At 43.4% G+C, this 17,229-nt stretch overlaps 1 protein-coding gene across 1 annotated transcript; it reads left to right on the plus strand.

Moving 5' to 3' along the window:
• Positions 1 to 688: 688 nt before the first annotated feature.
• Positions 689 to 15,757, plus strand: PLEKHS1 (pleckstrin homology domain containing S1). Its single transcript, XM_054729054.1, has 12 exons — positions 689 to 716; positions 2,590 to 2,678; positions 2,791 to 2,897; positions 3,625 to 3,759; positions 5,143 to 5,218; positions 6,083 to 6,199; positions 8,009 to 8,134; positions 9,881 to 9,987; positions 10,451 to 10,657; positions 11,393 to 11,494; positions 12,727 to 12,862; positions 15,135 to 15,757. The coding sequence occupies exons 1-12, from the start codon at positions 689 to 691 to the stop codon at positions 15,312 to 15,314; spliced, it is 1,410 nt and encodes a 469-aa protein (XP_054585029.1). The 3' UTR covers positions 15,315 to 15,757.
• Positions 15,758 to 17,229: the final 1,472 nt, after the last annotated feature.

The raw sequence follows: 17,229 nt of genomic DNA on the forward strand, positions 1-17,229 counted from the left end.
AGCATGCCGTGGTCCTTGCTCATAGGTTCCCGCTGGGGAAAGTGAGTTCCTGGCGTGGAGAAGGGCTCATCGTGGGCTTCCTTTCAGCCAGAAATGCTTTCTCAGCGACATTTGATCCATAGCATCCTGCCCTTGCCCTGTTCTTATCTGTCCTTCTTGGTGTTGCTTCCCCCCAGGGACACTCTTTTTTTCAATGTATACATATTTTTTATTGGTTACAGAGAGGAAGGGAGAGGGAGAGAGAGAAGGAAACATCAATGATGAGAGAGAATCATTGACCGGCTGCCTCCTGCATGCCCCCTACTGGGGATCGACCCTGCAACCTGGGCATGTGCCCTTGACTGGAATCGAACCCGGGACCCTTCAGTCCACAGGCCGATGCTCTATCCACTGAGCCAAACCAGCTAGGGTGGGACTCTCTTGTCAGAGCAGAAGCAAGGTCAAGGGAAGACAGCTTCTTCAGTCATCTCCATAGAACTGACATTTGGTGAGCGCTGCTTGGAAAGGTCCTGTTGCCATGGCTACCATCAGCCCGGGTCGGGGAAGAGCCAGATAACCCATCTCATCCACATGCATGGGCACCATCCTGATACTTGATGATCAAGTGGCTAATCCATGAAGCATCCTGTTGTTTGGGGACCAACAGCTCTTAATTCTTCTTTTTGACAGGTGAGAACAGCCAGCCACAATGGAACCCAAACCTCGGAAGAGTCCAGGTACCCAGGGGGCACACTCTTAGAAGGAAAAACCCTTTTATTGAAAATGAAGAACAATTCCCATCAACCTAGCCAGATTACAGAAGATGGTTTTAGTGGGGATAACATGTGGCATTGTGGGACAATGATTCTTGGTTTGGAGAATGTAGCAGAGGCCATTGGGTTCAGTTAATTATTTTGTTAAGACCTCTTCTAGCTAGAAACTTGGCATTTTCTGATTTTCATGGACAATTTGTTCCATTTGTTTCATGTTCCATTGTTGCTTAGAGATGATACTAATAACAAACTATACCCAGAAAAGATGGGAAGATTTCCTTAATTTGGCCAAGAACCTACAATTATTAAAGGAGCTGAAACTTGTTATATTTTTCCTTCAAGTTTTTTTTTCCCTTTTCCTTTCTTTGAGGGGCCTTTGGGGAGAGGCTGCAGAAGGAGAGTGAGGACAGCTAGGAATCACTGACCACTAGCATAATGGTCCCATCAGCTGCTTTACCTGACCCAGATTCTCCTTTCACTGGATTTTAAAAAAGCTCTAATTCTTTAGTAAAGGTTGCCTTTCCCCAAACCAAGAACTAATTAGAACTATCATCTGGATATGAAAGCAAAACCAAACTTTTTTGAAAAATTATTTTTTAAAAATATTTTTTTATAGCCGAAACCGGTTTGGCTCAGTGGATAGAGCATCGGCCTGCGGACTCAAGGGTTCCAGGTTCGATTCCGGTCAAGGGCATGTACCTTGGTTGTGGGCACATCCCCAGTAGGGGGTGTGCAAGAGGCAGCTGATCGATGTTTCTCTCTCATCAATGTTTCTAACTCTCTATCCCTCTCTCTTCCTCTCTGTAAAAAATCAATAAAATATATTTAAAAAATATTTTTTTATAGATTTCAGAGAGGAAGGGAGAGGGAGAGAGAGAGAAACATCAATAATGAGAAAGAATCATTGATTGGCTACCTCCTGCAAGCCCTACTGGGGATCAAACCTGCAACCCAGGAATGTGTCCTGACTAGGAATTAAGCTGTGACCTCCTGGTTCATAAGTGGATGCTCAACCACAGAGCCACGCCTGCTGCACTGAAAAATTATTTTTTTAATTTTATATGTTTTCTAAATAATGAAATTAGTTTATATTTCTTGTAGACAGTTTGAAAAATATAGAAAAAATCAAAACTGCATATAATTTCAACACTTTCCAAGAAACACTTAAGCCTGGCTGGCTTGGCTCAGTGGTTGAGCGTTGACCTGTGAACCAGGAGGTCATGGGTTTGACTCCCGGTCAGGGCACATGCCCAGGTTGCGGGCTTGATCCCCAGTGTGGGGGCGTGCAAGAGGCAACCAATCAATGATTCTCTCTCTTCATTGATGTTTCCATCTCTCTTTCTCTCCCTTTCTCTCTGAAATCAATAAAAATATATTTTTTTAAAAAGAAGAAGAAGAAACACTTAATATTTTGGAAACCCCTGTAACCACTTTTGCCACCACATTTTTCATAGCAGGTGGTTTCGCGTTCATTTGCTAAGCCAAAGGGCAAGGCAGAATCATCTTGCTCCTGTGGCTGGTGGGTCAGCAGGAAGGGAGACAAACCTTTGCTCCCATCTAGAGAGCCAGCCAAGTGCTTCAGAAACAGAGGACCTAACGGATGTGAGCTGGACGCAGGTGCCTGAATGAAGGTCCCCGCTGTGGGTGAATAAGAGTCACACACTGGTCTTTGGGCCCTTTGTTTTCCTGGCCTATTACAGATGGGTATTGTTGTTTTTTTCCCATAGCTGACTAATTTGAAGACTTTTCCAGAAGTAAACAATGTTTTCCAACTAAAGCAGTTCTTTTTAGAAACTCACTGGGAACAAACTGAGTTCTGTTCACTTTCTTTTATTAGGCAAACAATTTACATATTATTATGAAAATGAAGTCTGCAAACAAGATTACTTTATTAAATCACCACCTCCTCAGCTTTTCTCCTCAGCAGTAAGTACTCGCTCAGATTTTAACAGGCCTCCCACCAACCTCCTGAGCAATTTTTCAATCCTTCCTCTTCCTCTGAGGTTTAACTGAGATGCAAAATGTTTTCATTTTTCAGCCTTCTTGGAAAAAGAGGTTTTTTGTTCTGTCAAGGAGTGGAGAGAAGGGCTTTAGTCTTTCCTATTACAAAGATCATCATCACCGAGGTTCCATTCAAATCGACGGGTATGTATCCAATTGAGCAGAAGTTTTTAACTTTTGTTGCATGCAAACTAAAATTGAAGTCATTATTGAAAGAAGCAAGGCCTGCACCAAAGGATTAGTAGTCAGGGCACATGCCTGGGTTTCGGGCTCGATGCCCCTGCAAGAAAGAGGCAGTCCATCAATGTTCGGTCCCACATTGATGTTTCTCTCTCTCCCCTCCTCTCTCTAAAAAAGTATCAATTAAAAAAAGGAGCATAATATTTGTTGCCGAAAAGAAGCTAAACTGGAGAACATGTGAGTAGAAGATAGCTAAATAATTATTCCATATTGTATATTCTAGTTGGTAAATTATTCATTGGTATTTAGTTACAAAAGCCATTGATGCGCTTAATTTAGGGATGAGAGAGAGCAGATGAAATCACCATTTCATAAAGCCCAGATAGGTTTAAAAAAAATACTGAGATTGAATCTTTTGTCTTTAAGGAACTATGTACCAAAACATTAGAAACCATGATTATTGTGGAATCAAGGATCCAAGTAAAATGGGAATGTTTGAATTATGTTTTATGCTGAACAAAGTATTTGATGGCCCAGATCTAAACTTATTTTCTAAAATGATTAGGTAATTTTCAAAACGTTGAACAAGCAAACCTCAAGTTTTACTCCATTTGAATCCTAACATAAAACAATTAGTGTTCTTTCTAATTTTGTGTGTGTTTGTTTGATACTTTTTGTCTATGTCGAACAGAAATTCCAGTGTAGACGTTGGCATAAGTAGCCATGAGAAAATGCGATCCGTACAGAAGATGTTTAAGTGCCACCCCGATGAGGTGATGTCCATCAGGACCACTGGCAGAGAGTACTTCCTCATCGGCAGCGACAGGTGAGTCGTCAGATAACAGTGTCGCCCGGGTGCCAAGCAACAAGCAAGCAAACAAAACCATTTTAAAGCAGTGAACAATAAACAGGCTTAGAACAGACCCCCTTCCACACCCTTCCACACCATCTGGGCAGTCTTCAGTATTGCAGTATTGGTTAAAATCCCTTAAAAAGTCACAGTGTTCCTTTCCAAGGGCTGCCATAACCAGGCACACACACTGGGGAGGCTCAGAACAACGTAAGTGTCTATTTTCACTGTTCTGGAGGCTGAGTCCCAAATCAAGGTGCCTCAGGCCACGCCCACGCTGAAGTCCCCAGGGAAGACCTGTTCCAGGCCTCCTGGTACATCCATGGCTCGTGGGAGCGTAACTTCAGTCTTCATGTGGCATCTTCCCTGTGTGCATGTTCAGTTTCCCCTTTTTATTATGACACCAGTCATACTGCCCTCCTTCAGTATGACCTCATCTTAACTAATTACATCTGCAACAGCCCTACCCGATTTCCAAATAAGGTCATATTCTGAGGTCCTGGGGAATGGAACCTCAATATATGAATTGGGGGGGGGGGGAGGGGACACACAATTCAACCCATAACAGTCACCATCACTCCAGATGTTTCACTCCAGATGCACCCCAGATGCAATCCATAACAGTCACCATCACCCCAGATGCATCCCATGTAAAAGAAGCCAATTCCCAGACAGCTGTACAAGCTACATGTATTAGGGTGGGGGGCTGTGCTCATCCCTGAAGGAGTCCTCAGTTTTAAGGAAGTGCCTCATGGATTCTTCATAGATGATTATCTGCTTACGGGGAGGCCAAGGTTGGAGGAGGAAGCCATGCAGAGGGGGCAGCGAATGCTAAAGCCAAAGTGGGAAGAGCCTTGATCTGTTTCAGATTCCACCCCAGAGGCAAAAAGCTTTCTTCTACATTGTCATGAGCATCAACAGAAAAGAAAATGGGATTTATATGAATTTTTCAAGCACATTCTTCATAAACACACACATTGTATCAAGGGAGGCACACCTGGCTGGCTACACACAAAAAAATGGTGCCGACAGGTACCAGGCCCGCTTAGAACACAAAAGAAATCAGTGTCAACGCATCAGCTCCGAACCCCGGTGATTACTACTGTCACTTTCCCCTTTTCCTCCCATTTCTCCGAGCTTTCCTCGCAGAGGTGGCCTGAGGGTTAATTCTAGGGTGTGAGTGTGGAGGAGGTAAGGAGCCAGGGGGTCATTCAAGCTACTTAGAAAAAAGTCCTTATTTCCCCGGTACCTGCTCCCACTGCCTGTTCCAACCTTAATAAAAGAATCCTCCTTTGGTTCAAAAGGAGCGAAGGCGCGATTGTTGCCACATGCCAGCTGCAAGTTTATTCCTATCAACAGGGAGAAGATTAAAGACTGGGTCTCGTTCATGTCATCATTCTGCCGGGATCTGAAAGCAGCACGCCAGAATGCAGAGGTGATTATCGCTCACAAAATGACAGGGCACCTGAGCACAGCCTCCTTCTCCAGGAAACAATGGGAGCTTTTCTCCCCTCCTCCTTGGCAACTGGCATTAATGCAAGGAATAAATAAGTGAGAAAATGTACATCCTTGTTATTTTTATGATTAACAGCGGGGGAAAATACTTTTGTGTTTTGCGCTAAAATAGAGACACTTCAGATTTCCATTATGGAGGTAGGAGGAGTGAAAATTAACTGTGGCATTTTTTAATAGTAGCCGAAACAACAGTATTTTCCCTCATTGTTATTCGAGGTACATAACAGCTACCTTTGGAATGACTAAGTCTAGGGTGGTTTCTATAAAATGCTTTTCCCTTCCCTTGCTTTTTCAATATGATGTCTCCCTAATGTAAGGGCTAGTGACCTGAAGTATTTTTGTTGACTTCCTAAGAACCTTTGCCCAAGTCCTTTTGGTGGACAGACCTTTATTCATGAAACTTTGGTCTCCAGGTATTGTCTTAACATGTTTTCTAGGTTGTTCTATGCTTCCAACAAAAGCTGAAGCCAAGGCAGAAGGGAAAGCAGTCTACAAGTTGACTCAAATTATTAGAACAAAGGAGTGGGGTGCAGAGTGCCATAAGGTTGAAAAGACAGGTTGAGGGAAGTTTGGGGAGTGTCTGACGGCCATGCTGAGAGTCCTTGAGGATTTGGAAACAGGAGGGAGACAAGATCCCCTCATGTCTTCGCGAGAGAAAGCTGGCCAGCAGAATAAATGTTAGCGATGAAAGACCAGAGGCAGGGAGCCCAGGGATGAGGCTGTTGTCTCATTCCAGACAAGAGACCCATCATGCCCTGATTCCGGTATCCTTTTTCACAAGCAGGAGACACTCTCATTGGCTGCTAAAAGGCCCTCTTCAGACCCCAGCCCTCTCCTTGGTTATTCCAGCACATCGGAGACCATCGGCTCCACCACATCCAGAAATACTCTTCCAGACATGGTAACCAGACTCGCCTCACCTCTCTCAGGATGCCATGCCTGGGAGTCAGCTGATGCTTCAAGGGTCTCTCCAATGGATTTGACCCCTTCCTAACCCACCATAAGAACGATTCTTATCCCCAGGATTTATCCTATATATAGTCTGTTGGCTCTACTATAGATGAGCTTTACTGCTTGTTCTGCCTACCTCTAAATGGATTCATTCATTTTGGATGTTCCTCAATACACATCTGGGCATATTGGAAGAAGCCTCCCCCCACCTCCCACCTTCACCTCCCCTAGCTAAACCAAAGGCTGGTTAGTAACCTTTTCCTTCCTTTCACACATAGGGCACAGATTATCTCTGCAAAAAAAAAATTTGCCAAAACACCACTTGATTTCCTGCCATATCATCTGTGCTCTTCAAGGCAAAATCAGAATTTTTATTAATTTCCTTCATTTGCCTAGATCAGTCTTGCTTCTGTGTGTGTGTGTGTGTGTGTGTGTGTGTGTGTGTGTGTGTGATTTCATCTTAATTTCTAATGAAATTTAGTTGAAGAAAAAAATACATCTGTCCCCTGGAAGTGATTTGTAATCGTCCTCTCAGGTCTCTTGCATTTGTGATCTTCCCAGCTTTGGATATTATTAAAAAATGCTTTCCCCTTTGGATATTATTAAAAAATGACTTCCCCTTCTCCCTGGGTACCAGACATATCTTAATATGGCATAGCCTCCCGTTTTTATCTAGTTGGAAGCTCTCCAAGTATTTTAAAAGCTTTTTGTGGCTTATCAAGCTCACCAAACCAAAACCTCACTTGGTGTTTGTAGGGAAGTTGACAGGAAACAGTGTTGGGAAGACTAACTGTTTTCAGTAAATGCCTCTTGTTTTTCACGCATGCTACCCCTTTCTCCCCAAAGATAATGTTATTGGTCATCTCGCCTTTTCACACTATGTATTCAATCCAGTGGTTTTTAGTCAGCTCCAGCTAAGAATACCATCTGCATTGCTGGGATTTATTGTTGTTGTTGCTATTGTGGTGTTGAAATTAAATTAGATCCCTTCTTCATCCCCAGCACAGCATGATCTGGCTCCATGACCTTGGAGCTGGATAAATGGACACAAATTCAATGCATCTATGTTTTTTAAATCACTTCCCTTCAAGGACTGCCTGGAGAACATCCCCGGTCTTTTTAAAAACCTCTGCTCTGAGGCATTGCTCTTGGAAGAATTGAATTGTACCAACTATTTCCCTGCCATGCAAAGCAGCTACTTTAGTAGAGTTTCTTGTATGCATTGGGGAGGGAAGGCAGTAATTGGTTGAACCTAGATCACCCTGAAGCCTGTAATTCATACTGTCACATGACCAGCACTACCACATTGCATTGCTATGAAAACAATAGGAGTATGTGAACAGAACACAAAAGAGAAATATGGAGCAGGAAGAGGAAATTTGCAATGTTTTAACTCTGGACTAATAATTATCTTCTCAGATGCCTTAAGTGAAAACTAGAAAAAAGATGGGGTGGAGGACTTTGGCAAGAGCTTAGTGACTTAGGATGCCACCCACTGAGAGAACCTCTTGTTTTGAGTTACAGATCCCAATGGTAGAGAAAAGCCTGAAAGATGAGCTCATATGTTCACATTGTCAGGGGTGACCCAGACTCAAGAGGCATCTCCAGGTTGTGTAGGATTCTGGATGTAACCTTAGAAGACCCTCTGATCTTCTCAACCCAATTCATTTGTATGGATTTCCCAGAAAGCATGTGCTTTAATTCTGTCTCTTACAAAGAAAAAGCAAAGCATTCATTCTGTCTTCATCTCTTTATTCAGCATTTAATGGAAACAAGTTCTCCAGGACTCAGACAAGCTCATCTACTACATGACTTCTTGCCAGAGACCACTCAAGATACGGAAGAAGAGAGTCATTATATTAGTCCTCGAAGTATTCTTTTAGAGGTAACCCTTTCCATTTATTAATCATTTATCCCTTCTACAAATATTTGCCTGAGCCCCTGCACTGTTCCTGAGGCACTAGGCTGGTTGAATAAAACACCGAATCAGTTAATCAGACATGGGTGATGTGCTCAATGTTCCTATTCAACCAGCTGAATAGGAACCAACCACATTACAAGACGAAAGGGCTCCATGCTGAAGAAAGATGTTTATAAAATGCCCAGAGTGCACGAGGGGTGGGAGGCAAGAGGACTGACTTCCAGACAGAAAACCAGGGAACATTTCAGGGAGATGATATATGACTTCACTTGATAGGTAAAATTTGGACTTGGGAGTTGACTTGGGGAGACTTTCTGCATTCTGGGCAGAAACAATAATATGAACACAGGTCCTTGGGTGATAAATGGTTTGGTGTGTATCAATCAGTCTATTGATCTACTTGAAGCCCCTACTGAGTGCCTTCTGGGTGCTATTCACGGTACTCTACTAGGCATGGAACTTACATCACTCTGCCCTCAGAGCTCACAGCCCTTCCAGTTATCACATGACAATGCTACCCAAGAGGCATGGTCAACAAGCTCTGGAACCAATAGAAAAAGCAGAGATTTTCTCTCTCCCCTGGAGTCAGGGAAGGCTTCAGAGACAAAAAGCCACTTGATAGGTACACAGTAAATAGTTCAACTGGGCTGTAACTTAGAGTGAGTGAATGGCATAGTAGGGAATATGACAGAAAAAAATGAGCCAGGCCAGGATGGGGAATTAACTTCATTCTTCAGTCAGCACAGAGGCTGTGGTGGCCTCTGAGGAGGGCAGTGGCAAACCTGAATTATCTTCTAGTACTATTGACCCAGAAGCTATAATTGAGGTGGATGATGGGCAGGCACTCGGGTTGCTTCTCTATCTTGGCTATTATAAATAATGCTGTAATGAACATAGGGGTGCATTTATTCTTTCGAATTAGTGTTTTGGGTTTCTTTGGATATATACCAAGAAGTGGAAGCTAAAAGACCATTTTAAAAAATTAAGTACAAAACTGTGCAGTAGAAGTTCAGAGAAGGGAGAGATCGGTAGTGGCTGAGGTGGTCAGGAGGGGCCATGGGACCTCAGCCAGGCCTGAACACACTTCACTAGGCAGAAGAGAAAATGGGCATTCCTGGTAAAGGAAACAGCATGAACACGGTCACTAGAAGAGCATTGGTAGATATGTAGTGGGAAGGCTGGCTTGACTGGAATGAACTCTTCCGATTATGGGTTGATGCTTAATTTTTTAGGTAGGCAATAGAAAGCCCTTAGGGTTTTGAGCAACCCTTACCCCAAATGACTGCTTTAGTTCTGAAGGATTTGTTGAGAGGCTCTCTAGGGTCTGTAAAACCCTTTATAGACTTTTGAAGCAACTTGGATCACCTTCATTATAGTAGCCTGAGGCCAGCTCTGTAGCAGAGTCTTTGACCCAGCCAGGTGACATGATTTCAAGTGTCACTGGTTGGGGGAAAGAATTCATGTCATTAAATGCCTGCCAAGGAAACAGAAAAGTCAATAGCAATTTAGTCCAATAAAACACTTGCGACAGGAGCATGGGGACCCAGGAGAAGAAATGGGCTCTGAGTCTGCCAGAGCTTTCCTGGATCAGTCCCTCAGAACGAGCACTGCTGTGCATCCAATGGTGGATGCATTTCCTAGTTTAGGGCCTAGAGCCATCATGGACACCTGGTAGACTTGCATCCTTACATTTATTCCTCTTGTCTGTAGTTGGATAATATCATTGCTTCCTGTGAATCTGGTGAACCCATTGAACTTGGTAATCCAGATCAGGTCTCTGAAAGACTTGAGCATCATTACATGTCAATGAAATCCTGGTAAGTAAAACTACCACATTTTAAAAATTGATTTGGGATAATGTATGGTTACAGAAAATCACTATTGAAATGTTAATACAAAAGTATTACCATCAACCAAATTCTACACGTTCAGTGATTTCAAAACAGGATAAAGTGAGAATTGGCTTCTCTCCCCACAGAAAACCATTAATGACATTCTCAGGACTTTTTTCTGTCTCCTGAGGAAGTAATTTTCTAGTTTGCATTTCTATCTCTCACACTCTCACTTTTGTCTCCCAACCCTTTCAAGGTGAAGGGTTATTTTAACTCCATATCCACTTTTAGATGGAGAGTTTGTTGGATTTGATTCTGTGACTGCGATGTTGATGGTTGGACATACTTCAACATCTTGTTAATGTTCACACGACTACTAGGTGCATAAATGTGAAAGTTGTCAATAGATATGCTAAAAAAGGGTTTGTGTTCACTTCTTATACTCCAGTTTGTTCAAAGAGACAGCCGATGAGTCTGCTAATAGCAAAGTGGAATCCCAGGCCCTTCCAGAGACCCCGAACAGGGTGCTTCATCTGCAAGAACAAGGTTCCAGGAGTGACTCTTGCCTTCCACCTGCCAAAACGGAAGCCCAGACCATGAATGGCAAAAAGGGGTCGACCTCACTAACTGTTGTGCAATTGTCCATATTAATCAAGTAAAGTTCTAATTTCTCAAACTTTGTGGGCCCTTAGAGCAAGGCAGCCTTCCTTTTTTACTCAGAATTCAAATTTTAAAGAAATTCCTAAAAAATCTCAAAGTCAGCCAAGAATCTGACCCGATTCCCCTTGTCACTGATGGGATGGCCAAGCACAGTGTGTAAAAGGGCTGGAAGCTGAGCTCCCTGGGTGGTGGGTGGCATTTTCAAATATTTTGTAAAGATTCTTCATTGGCTAGCCTCTCAGGCCCTGGATCACACTGATCTGGGGGCCGTATCACCCAGCTTTTACTGTTAAAATGTTGGTCATGCAAATCATAAGAGGTCTGGTTCTATGCTAGTAGGAGAAAGAAGGGGACATTTAGGTGTATGAGATTGTTCAAGGGCATTTGATGAAATTGTTCTCAATTTTAACTCTTTCAGTGTCTTCTTCATTCCCAGTGGAGAAATGTGCAAACTGACCTGATATGGACAATTATATAATCAATTTAGTCCATTTTTTCCCCTTCTCATGGTCTCCCATCCACCACCACATCCCAAGAGGGGTGGAGGAGGGCATCTGTGGGTACTTTTCAGTAACTTAAATTCATATTCTTCTCTAGATATGTTGGACGATCTTTAACTGGAAAAGGCTACCTCCTATGTAGGAGGCCAGAGTTTACCCAGAAAGTACCGTTCAGAGCCAGAGATACCGTAGTTGCCTGATTTGACTTTTACCAATGTTTTATCTGATAGTAACATTCCTGATGAAAGCCACGTGGAGAGACTGAATGTGTTCCTTTCTCCTCTTGATGTCACCAATTATCTGGATCTCACAGAAGCCGCAGGACTGATATGGTGGGTCGGAGATTGGAGGGTTATTGATTACAAACTCGGTTGGGAGATATGAAGACAACACTCATACTTTGAAACACTGTAGGTTGCAAAATTGCCTGGAGAGCTTGGACCGTTCTTTTGCTGTTGTAGTAGGTCTTTGATTGATGCTAAAATAAAGATATTGTTGTGTGGGAGGGTCAGCGGGAGATGGGTGGGTTTAGGAGGACCCAAAAGTCCAGGAAGGAGCAAATTCCTGACTTTTTTCAAGGTGAGGAAAAGTGGGATGGAATACATAAGCCTAAGGAAATTATCCCAATGAATGAACAAATTTGTGAATGAACAAAGTTAGTGAAGCCGACAAGAATTCAAGGTCTAAAAGGAAAAGACATAGCAAGGTCTAGACTTCCAGACACTAGCTGAAAACCTGCTGGTCGGGGACAGACACAACAGACCCCGTGACAGAGAGTTTTCTTGAAATAATCACAATTCATTTGATTCTAATTCTCTTAAAGACTTTGTAATTCATTCTGATGGAAGATTACATTTCTACAAGGGAAGAAAGACCTTCAGTGTAAATAAGATGTTTCACGCCAATTGCCTTACACGTTCTATCAGGGGGCAGGAACCACAGCCTTGCCTTTTCCCGCATTGCCCACAATCTAAGGCTCAATAAATACCCAATTAAAACTGTGGACCTCTCTGTGCCTGGGATTTCTCATTCACTAATTTGTTTACAGTATTTGTTCATTAGATGTTCGTAGTGTAATCATTATGTGCTCACTCTCAGTGAATATGTACTTACTGAGCACCTTTTGTTTACTTGGAGTTATGGGAATATAAACAATTTTTTAAAAAAGGTATTAGTGCCATACATCTGGTGAAAAAGACAGCCACCTAAACAAGTAAATATAAAACGCATTTATTTTAATATACAATAAGTGAGTGCTCACACAGCGCAATAGAAGCCCAGGGGTGGGAGAGGAGTGATTAATTAGAGTAAGGGAAGTGGAACGTAGGAGAGCGTTGTAGAGGCTTTGGAGAAGGGTAAGGCTCCCACAGTGGGCAAAGAGGAAAGAATATTTCAGACAGAAAAAAGAGTTCAATTACTTCAGATGTGGTGCAACATAGCTAACGAAACTAGTGGTAGTAATGGTGGGATAGATTAGAGAGAGGGACCCCATCTGTGTCCCCATCCGTGTCCTGCCAGTGAGTGTGGTCTCACGCTTGTGTCCGACGCTGTATTCCCCTTGCAGTGTGGCTGCGTGGAAGGGACCCCCACGCCTGGGGTGCTTATTTTTTCACGGAGACCACCTTTTGGCCGTGAATGACCTAAAGCCCCACAGCCTGGACGAGGTCTCCTTGTTTCTCAGCCGGTCCATCCAGAAGGAGGTGAGTCCTGCTGACTGGCCCTGCCCAGGGCAAGTCAGTGCCAGAAGGAACAAGATCAAGGTCTCAGATTGAGTCTGAACCGTACTCTGAACACAAATGAGACTCTTCAATCCTCAGCCACCATGTGTAAATGAGAGACTAGGAGTGTAAATAACACTTCCTATAATACGTGTCAATAACAGAAGGTTAAATAGGGCCCTTTCATGTGAAGTAATTCAGGAAAGAGCACAGGAAAGGAGACTGAATTGCTGGTCAGGACCTCAGTCACATGATGTGGCATAAAGAGCTTACATTGGAACCAAACTGGCTCAGGGTTTACATCCTGTCCTTTAATCATTTTTTTTTTTTTTGCCTCAATTTTCTCTAATGTGATAATATTAGTTATTGGTGAATTAAATGAGATAATATATCTAACGTGCTTACGACAGTGAATGGTACCTATTAAGTGCTCAGACATGGTTCTGCCTATTAGTAGTTTCCATGTTGTTCATGCCTTCCCTTTTCCATTTTTATTTCTGATGAGCCACATGACCTTGGGAAACACTTTCTTATCTGGGCATCAGTTTCTTCTCTCTAACGTGAGAGAGTTGGTTTTCAACTATATTCCTGGCCCCTGAAAATGACAGGAGAGGAGAGAAGGGGAGAGGAAGGGGACAGTATGGAGTTTCAACCAGAGCAATCAACATTTACCAGTTATCTTTTTTTATATGTTGGACTTTCCTGTTAGCTCTCCTTGAAGAAACTATTTTTTTTGCAAACCACTGTATAGGATGATCTCTCGAATTTCCTCCAGCTCTGAGAGTTTATGATTATATGCTTCATATCACACAATAACCTTGTTGGTTAGACAGATTGTACCACTTCTATTATCTAAATGGGAAACCAGTAAGATTGTGTGAGTTGTCTAAGATGCATAAGTAGTTAGTGGGAGAGCAAGGACTCATTTGTTCATTCATTCGTTCATTCATTCACTCACTGACTGTTTATTGAACATCTACTGTATGCTGGCTGTAGGTCCTAGAGCTATAAAAGAGGCCTCAGCCTGAGCTTAAGGAGCTCACAGATTAGTGATAAATCAGGCATCTTATGTGCTAGCTATGATCCAGTGTGTGCCTTGAGATGAACAGAGAGCCATGGCGGTGTAAAGGGAGAATGGAGTAAATCTCTTTGAGGGATGTCAGAAAGGTGTCTTAGAGAAGGAGGTGTTGTGGTTGGGTTTCGAAGACTAGGGTAGGCGTTTGTGCGGTGGAAAAAAGGTGGCTTTCAGGGGCCCAGTCCAACAATCGGGTACCAATATTTCCTCTGCCAGACACCCAGGCTGGGGCCTAGGGTTCAATAGAATCTTCTTACCAAACAATGCTCTGACCCACCAGCTCCGAAGCCAAGAGGAGTTCGGCCTGGGGGCAGGTCCAAGGAAAGGATGTTTGCCTGGGCGCCGACTGCAGTTGTTATCAAGGCTGCCTTTCTGGATTGTGGAGTCCCCTGCCTGGGAGGGGGCAGCAGCTTCCTCCTGTGCTCCATCTGCCTGACCCTTTTTTCTGGGGGGACAACCAGATGCTTCTGAGAAGTCTGGGGTGCTCACCAACATGATTATTCAATGACCAAAAAAAAAAAACCCCTTCCTTTCCCACCCTTACCGTTCCTGGCTAATTTCTCTATGTGAAAATGGATATCCAGTCCTTTTTAAAAATTCAAAGATCTGGCCTCTGGAAGGAAAAAGAATGTTGGAAGAGGGGAGATGTGGAGGCAAACGCAGGGCAGCCAAGGGCCCCTATTGTTTTAAGCACCTGAACGAAGCAGGTCGCCCCTTCTTCCTTGAGCAGACTCATGTGGGAGGTTGGGGTGGAGCTGGATGAAGACAGTGAGAGGAGAAAATGTGAGATTTTCAATGAAGGGGAGGAGATGCTAGATTTTGCAGGAGACACATCAAACTTCTTTTCTCCCCATTTTGTCAGGGGCTTGTTCTGTCTGGTGGTGTCATTTCTGTTCCTTAGCATCCAGAGGCTTTTTAATTCTTGATACAACTGGGCCCATCGGGCACCATTGATGCCATTTAGAATCTGCCCTAAAGGCTCCAGCCCTTGGATGCCAGACAATAAAACTCCACCTTGCACCTGGAGATACAAGTCCTCCTGCCCTCCTCTCATTGTAGTTCATCACAGGATTTTTTCTTCAAAACCTGCTTTGAAGGGTGTGAATGAGGACATACCGAGAACAAACAGTCCTGAGGACAATCTTTAGTCATTTAATTATTTTCTTTCTTTTGTTTTAGAAAGTAAAACTCACCATAGGCCGGATCCCAAATTCCGAGAAATTCCACGCTATAGACTGTACATGCGCCTTAAAATACCAAGACGTTGTACCTTTTGAATTGGGGAAGTCTAAGCCGGAGAGGACACTGAAGAGGAGCCCAGCCATTAGAAAGGGTCATCAGAAGAGAACTGGAGAGTAACATGTGGGACCCACCCAGGGGGTGAGGATAGGACCCGGACTCCGTACTGGACTCTGCCACCTATCGCTGTGTGATGCGAGGCAAGTCAGCACACCTCTCTGAATTCCCACATCTGCCTCTTCACAATGGGACTCACGACGCCCTCGCTGGCAATTGCATCAGGGATGTGAAGAGGGCCAAGTGGGATAAAGACTACGGAACACAGTGAAAATAGAAGGCCTTATCTCAGACTTCGTTCCAAACAGCACAGACAGAGATTGGGTAATTCCCTCACTGAGAATGTGCTGTGCGCTCGGTGAGGTCACGGTCCACACAATCCCTTCTTTGTTAGGGAACGTGCTGTTGGAAATACTCATTCCGGGAAGGCAAGATTCCCGAGAGAGATGTGATATCATTCAGCCTTCCCAACACCTCCTGCTACTCATCATGCCTGTGGTCCAGAATGCTGAGACAAACTGCAACACACACACACACACACACACACACACACACACACACACACACAAAGAAAAAAACAATAAAGAAAAAAGAAAAATAAACGGAATGCTGAGACAGAGTGGCCTCTTGAATTCAATAATTATCTTGCTTTTTTTAAAGACCCAGTAACTATTTTAGAAGTTAAAGCAGTGTTAGGTCATATCCAGCAAAGACCAGCTTGCTCTCTAAATCATAAGAGAACTACTTAGCACTTCTGAGTTTGGAAGGTCTTAGCTAATTGATGCATTAACTAATTGATCCTGGACGGCCAAAAGAAGCCAACCTTTTTTCATACGTAGGAAGGAAAACAAAGGCAGAGAGCCAAAGGACTAGCCCAGCCCGGGGATGGTAGAGCAACAGGGGGCTTCAGAAAAGACAGGGTGGGCAAAAAGTGGGTTTACAACGGTTCCTATAGAAAACAGTACAATGGTTAATAAATAATGAGACAAGAATAAACTCAGCTGGGAGTTTGGCATACTCCTACTGTAAACCTACTTTGCCCACCCTGTGTATGTCACCAGCTGTGATTCTGCATGGGAAGAAATGAAGGCCTCGAATGTTTAACGAACTACTGCCTTTATGGCTCTCAGTTTCACACCTGCTGGTGGCAGAACCAAGAATCTAAAACCAGCTCTGACAAGCAGGTGTCCCGATCCCCACTTTGTATATGGATTTAGGTTCGAAAAGACCTTCAGCATATAGAAGAGGCATTCAAATTCAGCTCATTTTCTGTTAATGAAATCTTTACCTAATGACCCAAGGATTGGGCAGGATCTCAGAGCCATTCATTCTCAGTATCGACTCGGGCTAGATGGTTCTGGAAAACGAAAGATTTAAGTGAACTTTGCACTCACAGGTTGAACTCTGGAGCTGGCCTGCCTAAGTTGGCAGCCACTAGACACATGTGGCTTCTTACATTTGAACTGAATTAAAATTAGGTAAAAGTTGAAATTTAGTTTCTCGGTTGCACTAGCCACCTTTGAAGTGTTCAGTAGCCCTATGTGGCAGGTGGCTACAGCATTACACAGCACAGAATACGTCCATCCTCATGGAAAGTTCCAGAAAACAGTGCTGCTCTAGAGTGTTAAACTCACAAGAGGGGAACAGGTCACATTTGCCTCGTTCAAAAGCATTATTCTATTTTGATAATGTTTCCAAATAAAATATTCACATTAATGATTCTGGTAGCAATTTTTTTTTTTTTTTGACGGTCAAATCTGATAAACTTAAAACCAAACTGTGGGCCTTTTAAATATAAGCCATGCCTTGGCCGGTTTGGCTCAGTAGATAGAGTGTCGGCCTGTGGACTGAAGGGTCCTGAGTTCAATTATGGTCAAGGGCATATGCCCAGGTTGCAGGCTCCATCCCCAGTAGGGGGCGTGCAGGAGGCAGCCAATCAATGATTCTCACTCATCATTGATGTTTCTATCTCGCCCTC

This window comes from Eptesicus fuscus, chromosome 17 (assembly GCF_027574615.1).
Source record: "Eptesicus fuscus isolate TK198812 chromosome 17, DD_ASM_mEF_20220401, whole genome shotgun sequence".
Lineage (NCBI taxonomy): Eukaryota > Metazoa > Chordata > Mammalia > Chiroptera > Vespertilionidae > Eptesicus > Eptesicus fuscus.

Excerpts from the sequence above, each read along its gene's own strand:
- PLEKHS1 (XM_054729054.1), top strand. The coding sequence starts at position 689 with ATGGAACCCAAACCTCGGAAGAGTCCAG. Across the intron at positions 717-2,589 it reads CAAACCTCGGAAGAGTCCAG|GCAAACAATTTACATATTAT; the intron begins GTACCCAGGGGG and ends TTCTTTTATTAG. Across the intron at positions 9,988-10,450 it reads TACATGTCAATGAAATCCTG|TTTGTTCAAAGAGACAGCCG; the intron begins GTAAGTAAAACT and ends CTTATACTCCAG.